At 59.2% G+C, this 7,263-nt stretch overlaps 1 protein-coding gene across 2 annotated transcripts in view; it reads right to left on the bottom strand.

Annotated features, from left to right (window-relative positions):
- SCUBE1 (signal peptide, CUB domain and EGF like domain containing 1) overlaps positions 1-5,118 on the bottom strand; it is a 131,293-nt gene extending 126,175 nt beyond the window's left edge. Inside the window, exons 1-2 of one of the 2 annotated variants that reach the window (XM_029205475.1) lie at positions 4,912-5,118; positions 1,147-1,278 (exon numbers count right to left, since the gene is read on the bottom strand). In XM_029205475.1, coding sequence (XP_029061308.1) covers positions 1,147-1,278; positions 4,912-4,999 — 220 coding nt within the window. In that variant the 5' untranslated portion in view covers positions 5,000-5,118. The remainder of the gene's footprint in view (positions 1-1,146; positions 1,279-4,911) is intronic. The other variant, XM_029205474.1, reaches the window with a different exon arrangement.
- Between the last annotated feature and the right edge of the window lie 2,145 nt (positions 5,119-7,263).

Consider the following 7,263-nt stretch of genomic DNA (forward strand, 5'->3'; position numbering starts at 1 on the left):
CCGGCTTCTGGGCCCTAAGCGAGGCCAGGGATGTGGCCAAACCAGGCGCGATCCAGGACAGTGTCATCTGTCCAGCACTCAGCCTTAAGCAGATGCCCAACAAATGAGATGGATAAACAATGTCAGCATCCCGAGGAGGCAGAGCCGCGTCTCCTACAAAACCCAGCTCCTGTAAAGCTTTCTACAGAAGGAAGAGGCACCCACCTTGTTTTCAGGTGCCACTTTCCTAACACGAATCTCACACTTTGAAAAAGGAAGCTGGCAGGGCTCAGAGAGAAGATAAGGAGATGCGAGAGAGCCTTGGGTGGGAATTAAGAGACCTGGGCTCGAGTACTGGCCATGCCACTGTGAAACATGGGCACCCTGCAGGAGAGGCTTCTCTAGTCTGAGCCTCAATTTTCCTCATCTGTGAAGTGGGGGCAGACAGGGAAGATTTGAATCCTGATTCTCACTCAGGGGTGCACAGCAGTCATGTAGAGAGCTGTCTCCAGCCCCCTGATGCTGGGCCCTGCCCCAGACCCTCGGAGGCAGAATGACCACACAGACCCTCCGGGACAAATGTTCCCAAAGGTTCTGTCCGGCTTGGAAAGTCCTGGCTCCGAAGACAGCTGAGGCTGCTCTTCCCTCCAACCTTCAGCCTGCTAGGGAGGAGGTTTCGAAGGCCACACGGTCAAACCAGCACCCCAGGTGCAGGGAAGGAAGGCTGGACAGACAGACAGACATCACACAGCCACCAGTCTCTGCCCAAGCTCTCATCCTCAAGACAGAAGACCTGAGCCAGCCCCACAGACGCTGTGGCTGCTACGGCGCAGCTCCCTTGGGGAAGCTACACAGGGTACACGGGTAGCTTCAGATTTGAAACTAGGGACCTTGGTGGGGTCACCCCAGGCCTTTACCCCACACACATCCAGTCAGGGACAGATGGACAAATATATCACTCAGTGCTCCATTTCAATTTCTTTTAAAAAAAAGAAACAAACCAAACTTTCAAACCCAGGGAGAGTTAAGCACCCCACGACTCCAAATATCTCCTCCAAGGAAGCAGCACAGGTTCCCGGGGAAGCCCGCAGCCTCCCTCCCAAGGCTGACAGAGGCCGCCTGCAATGACGGTGGCGCCCACGGGTCTGGCTGGAGGGCTGGGCTCACCTTCACACTGCCTGCCTTCCCCCTTGTAGCCTGGCTTGCAGAGGCATTTGTAGGACTTGGGCGTGTTCTGGCAGATGGCATCGATGTGGCAGTCGTCTGTGCCCTCCGAGCATTCGTCCACGTCGACGGCCCCTGTTGGAGGGAGAACCATGAGTGAGGTGTGGCCTGAAGAAGTGGGCAGCTAGCGCGGGGCAGGGAGTTCCTTCTGTCCCTCGCCCTTCCATCGCCGGGGTAATTAACAGTAACAGTCATCATATGACCACCTGGTGTGACAGGCAGTGGCTGGTGGCATCTTCGGGGTGGCTACTCTGTGCCAAGCACAACGTTACCAGAATGCTGGGTCTTATTTATTGTCACAACAATTCCAGTAAGTAGAGCTATTCTTCCCACTAAAAAGATGAGAAAACGGAGGCTTAGGAACAGAGCGAGGAGAAGCCTCTCTGTATGTCTTGCTCTCCTCACAAAGCGTCTCTCCATCCCTCCTCCACTCTCCTTATTCTAGAATTTAGAGCCAGAAGCGTCCTCGGAGGAATTTAAATCCATCCCCTTTGGGTTACAGATGGGGAAATGGAGGCTAGCATGGCGCACTGAGCAGAGGCCACGAAGCAGAGGCCAGCAGGCCCACGAAGGAGATCTGAACGTGGGCCCCACCCAGCCCCTAGGCTGTGGAAATAAAGGATTCTTCACCTGGCCTCCACAGACCCATGCCCTCGACGGGGCTAATGGGCCTCAAGGAACGGTTCCGGTCTCCCCAGTCTCCCCACCTCGGAAATCTAGGTTCAGTCCTGGTTCTCTTATTCCAACTTCCAAACCCAAGTTAAAGTTAGGTTGTGAGGGTTCCTGGCACTCCCCACCTCCTGCCCGCAACAACCCGTATACACCTTCAGTTGGAACAGCTGTTGGGCAAATAACGTAGAACAGATTCTGTGTATCTGTGTATACACCTCCCCCCGCCCCACAGCTCAGACAGGGAGAGGACCCTCAGAGCACGGAACAGCACAGCCAGAAAACCGTAGCTGTAATCTAGGTTCATTCCTTGGGTTATAAATGAGGAAACTGAGGCCCAGAGAAGCCTGTTGCAGGTCGGTAGCTCATTAGGAGCAGAGCCTGGACTCCGCCTCAGGGAAGCAGGTCCAGAGCTTTGCTACATGCCGTGTTGCTTCCAGCCAGCCAAGAATAGAATACAGATGGATGACAGACAGACAGAAGGACCCAGAGGGGAGCACAAGGAACTCTCAGTAGCCACCCTGAGGGCAGTCCCCCAGGGGCAAGCCTGGGGAAGTCCTGGAATGTCCTCCTCTCTTCACGCCTCCGGCCACTCCCTAGCCTGTCTGGCCCTCAAGACTGTCCACTCTGAATTACTCCCCTGAATAGCCTCTGGGCTCTAAATATGCATGGGGGCCTCTGTGAGAGAACCACTGCCCCCCGCCCAGGACTCTTCCTCCTGTGCCCTAGTCCCCAAGGCCCCAGTCTGCCCCTAAAGGAAGAGAGGCATCAAAAAGAAACACAACAGAATCACCTCCCTGCATGCTCGTGCACGCACATACACGTGCACACACACACACACGCACAAGGTGGCATCCCTTCTCAGGGTGGTTGTATCTGCTCAGGTGAGCAGCCCATCCTCTACAGCTGCCCAGAGGAAGGTGGAACGGGGGCCAGGAGGCAGTCTGTGTAGGAGACCAGAGCCAGCCATCAGATGGCCCGGGGCCAGCAGGAACATCGGGCCAGCAGAACATCCCCCTCTGGAGAAGTGACCACAGAGGGACCCCCGAGAGGGGTGGCACAGCCTCAAGGGCAGGAAGCCAGAGACCAGAGAGGGTCAATGTGCACCCTTCTAGGGGGAGAGGACTGGGGCCGCTTCTGAGACAGGACCAGCAGGGGCAATGGATCACAGATACAGCTCTTCCCACTTCCCAAGGGTCAGTGCACAGTGATGAGGGAGGTAAACCGCCTGGGGCCCTGGAGCCCCTTGTGCCCCCAGTCTCACACGTAGGTACGTGTCTTCGTGGGATGGAAATGGATGGATGTTAGCCAAGAGGCAGTGGGGGCAACCTCCCAACACACCTTTTAAACATGTCTTTCGGTGGGTGCTGGGGAGAGGGCACGCGAGTTCGAGGACAGAGGGAGAGGAAACACAGGCCATGGGTTCTTGCAGGTTCCCTGGCCACAGTCCTGGCCTGGACAGCCCAGCCCAGTCCTCCCATCACAGGTGCTTGTTTGACATTAGTGGTTTCATAGCACAAGGCTTCCATGGGGTGGGGCTGGGGCTGGGGAGTGCAGACAGACACAGCGGAGAGACCAAGAGAGAGGGAGACAGGCGCATACAGGAACAATCAAACAGGGCTGAGGGACCTCAAAGCCCAGGAGAGACACCCACAGACACATGGGGGTGTGGCAGTAGGGCCCAGTTTCCCTTGGCGCCACAGGAAAGACAGCTCGGCTCCAATTGTGGAATAGTTTAAATGGCCCGGCATCCTCACTCAGGGTGTAACTCCCAGGAAAGACTTCCTGCCACCAAACACAGACCCCAGGGAGCCCCACACAGCAGCCAGGGGAGCTCAGAGAAGCCAGGGAGAGCGCAGCAGGGTCTCTCCCCTCCCTCCAAGGAGGGAAAGGAAGGAAGCTCCTCCATGGGACAGGGTCAGATGTGGGAGGAGAGAATGTGTCTTCAGCTTTGCGGGACAGCCCCCTCCAGACACCCGAGGGAGCAGGAGGGGAAGGGGTGGAGTGCCGGGGTCCCTGCGAAATCCGTGGGGAGCTCCCACCTCGCCTCTGCTGCCTGCCCTAACCATGCCCCATGCCTGATGCTCGATGCTGGTTCCCTTCTCCTGTGTCTCCTGCCTCTCTCTCCTGGACCCCCTCACCGTGTCCGATGTCTGGGCTCCCCTCCCTCTGGTTCCCATGCATCTCCTTTCGTCTGTGTCTTCCCTCAGCCCTCCCCCTCCTGTCTGTCCATCTGTCCATGGCTTTCCAGCCATCTCCATCCTCCTCTCTTTCCCTCTGTCTCGCCGCCTCCTCCCTCCCCCCAGTCCTCCCCCCTCTTTCTCCGGTGCCTCTCCGCTTGCACCTCTCCTTCTCTCTCTTCCTTCCCATCCCTTAGTCCTGCCCTCACACCTCCCTCTTCTGAGCCTTTTCCTTCCTGCTGCTCATTTGCCTCCTTAGTCCCTTCGGTTCCCTCCTTTCCCTCTTTGGTCTTTCTGGTCTCCACTCTTCCAGTCCGTCTTTCTCTGGGGTTTTTTTCCTGTGTCCTTTTGTGTGCCTCCTTTTCTGTCCGTCTGTCTCTCCATCTACCACCTCCCCCTTCTCTTTCTCTCTGCGTCCGTCCTTTTCCCCTTGCTCACCTCCTCCGGGTCTCCCCTCTGGGCCTCCTGCCGCCCGCGCTCCCGTCTCCCCTGGGGGAGAGCCCGTCTGGCTCCGGGGTCCCCACTCCCTCCTACCTTCAGGCGGGGAGCGGGGGATGGCGGGGGGCCCTCGGCGGGCCGTCGTGCTTTCTTTCTTCCTCCCGCCCTCACACTCCCCCCACCCACGGGGCTTCAGCCCACCCCGCCCCATGCTGCGGCCCCGCCGGGCTCCGGGAGCCTCGCTCCGCCCGGGCTGCGGGGAGGGGCGCCCCGCGCCGGCCGCAGAAGTTACTTTGCAAAAAGGCAGGGCGGGGCGCGGGGCCGCGCGGGCTGTGGCCCTCCCGACGGCGCGGGGCTGGGGGCCCGGCCGGGACCCTGCCGCCGCCGCCGAGCGCCCGCCGCCCACCGGCTCAGGGCTTACCTGGGAGCCCGCTGCCCCCCGCCAGCCGCCCGCGCGCGCCCAGGACGAGCAGCACACACAAGTGCCAGCGCACGGCCGCCGCGCCCATGCTCACTGCGGGCCGGGCCGTGCGTGCGGGCGTGCGGGGCGCGAGGACCCCACCGACCGGCCGCTCGGCGAGCGCTCGTAGCTGCTGGTTCCGCGGCCAACGCTCGGGCTCACAGTCTCCGAGCCGGCGCGGCTGACGAGCTGACAGCCGCGCGCTCATTGGCCCGCTGCTGCCGGGGGCAGGGCTCCGTGAGAGGCAGGCCAATGGGGGCCGGCCCCCAGCCAGCGGGGGGAGGGGAAGGGAGGGGCGGGGCGGGGCGGGGGGTCGGACCGGGCATCTGGGGGCGCCCCCTCCTCTCGGGGCGGGCGGCAGGTGGGGGGTAGGGGCCGGATCGCTCGGCCGTGGGGTACGCGGTCTAGGCCAGGCTGGAGCTGCCTCTGAGGCTTCTCCCTCCCTCTGTCCCTGGATCACAGCCCCCCCACCCGCGCCCCCCAGCCCCTGTCGTCGAGGGTGGCCGCTCCTTTGGGGGCAGTACCCATCAACCCACCAGCGCGCGCGCGCGCGCGTGCTAACACACACACACACACACACACACACACACACACACACACACACGGGAGAGGAGGGGGCCTGCCAACCCTCCCTCGGAGGTCGAGAAAGGCCCAGCGGCATCCATTTGTAGTGAAAGAAACGCAAATCGCTCAAATTAGAATTGCCCGTTTGTCCATTCGGTAATGTTTATTGAGCACCTACTGTGTGCCAGTCTCTGGCAATGCAGCGGCGAAGAAGCCAGACAGGAAAAAATCCTGAAGATCCGTTTAAAAATTTACGTTCAAAACATTGTAAAGCAATTATATTCCAATAAAGATGTTAAAAAAACAAACAAAAAACCCACAAATGAACTATTTACCACTCCCCAAAGGACAATGGCCTATAAACGTGCTTGTCATAGGAGTGCCGCAGGATCCACGTCTGGAGGGACGCCAGGAAAACTCCGTGTCTGCTTTGTGGTCAGTCCTGGCCAGCGCAGCCCATCTTGGGGCTGACCTCTTACCCAGCAAAGTTTGATGCCCACCACCACCGCCCCCCTTCCCACGCCCCAGCCCCAGAATGCAAGGCCTAGGGCCTCCGAGTGCCAGAGCCGCGGGATGGTGGGCTGGGGTCAGGCAGAGCAAGCCTCAGGTCTTTCCACCCAAGAATTGCTCTGGCCAGGCCTGGAGTCTACACCTGACTCCTTTGGGACTCAGACCTGAGACCCCCGCCTGGGAGGTGAGGCTGGAAATAAATGGCCCTTCTCAGCCCCAGGCAGGACGCTTTAAGGGAAGAAAGTTCAGCAAACCCCAAGGCCCATCTCCTTGACAACCACCAATAAGAGCTCCTTTTTTCTTCTCCTGCTCTCCAGGCCTGCCTGAAAGACAAGACTTTCCTCTTTTTGTCCACTCTGCTTGCACCAGTCCACACCCAACTTTCCTCTCCCCACCAGCTCCCATCCTGCCCCCAACACACACACACACACACACACACTCACTCACTCACATACACCCTCCAACACACACCCTCAGGCATACATGCTCTCACTCATACACACACTCACATACATCCTCACAGACACATACCCTCACACACATTCACACACTTCAAGCACGCAGCCTCTCACACACAGACACGTGACCACACACACACTCACACAACCTTCTGTAGGCAGTCTCCGCAGCCCTGGAAAATTGAATCTGTCCAGCCACCTCGCTCCCACTCTGACTTCATACCACAAACAGCTTGGCACTGGCCTGCTGGCTGAGGCAAGGGGTCCCCCACGTGCAGAGAAGGCCAGCCTTACCCCCCATCACACCAGACATTTCCTTCCATGTGGTTGCTCCAGCTGGTGGCTTAATTTGGGAGACCCTGCTATCAGGCTTTATTTTGCCCTCCTCCCAGTGGTGTGGCTTCGGGTTTCTGGGGGAGAAAGTTCTTGTGCGTTAGGTAACAGGACAAGAAAGGTGAGTTGGGGCAGGAGGGCAGGTCCTTTCAGGGGCTCTAACCAACTAGAAACAATGCCCGTTAATGTGCTTGTTCGTCAGGGGGCCTCTCACCCCTGGCCAGGTGCCTCCCAAGCTTGACGGTAGCAGGGGATTCTTCTTCCAGGCTCTGTCCCCCCAGATCAAGGAGGAAATGGAAGCAGGGTGGTGGCCTGTTAGACTGTGACCCCCCAGATCCCAGAGGCAGTTCTCACTCACTCACACCAAGTCCAGTCCCTAGCCTGCCCCTTCAGGGCGTGCAGAGAAAAAGTGGTTCCTTCCAGGAGGAGATCATGGTCTGGGCTTAGG

Source organism: Monodon monoceros, unplaced genomic scaffold (genome assembly GCF_005190385.1).
Source record: "Monodon monoceros isolate NGI ecotype Baffin Bay Population unplaced genomic scaffold, NGI_Narwhal_1 Super_Scaffold_6, whole genome shotgun sequence".
Lineage (NCBI taxonomy): Eukaryota > Metazoa > Chordata > Mammalia > Artiodactyla > Monodontidae > Monodon > Monodon monoceros.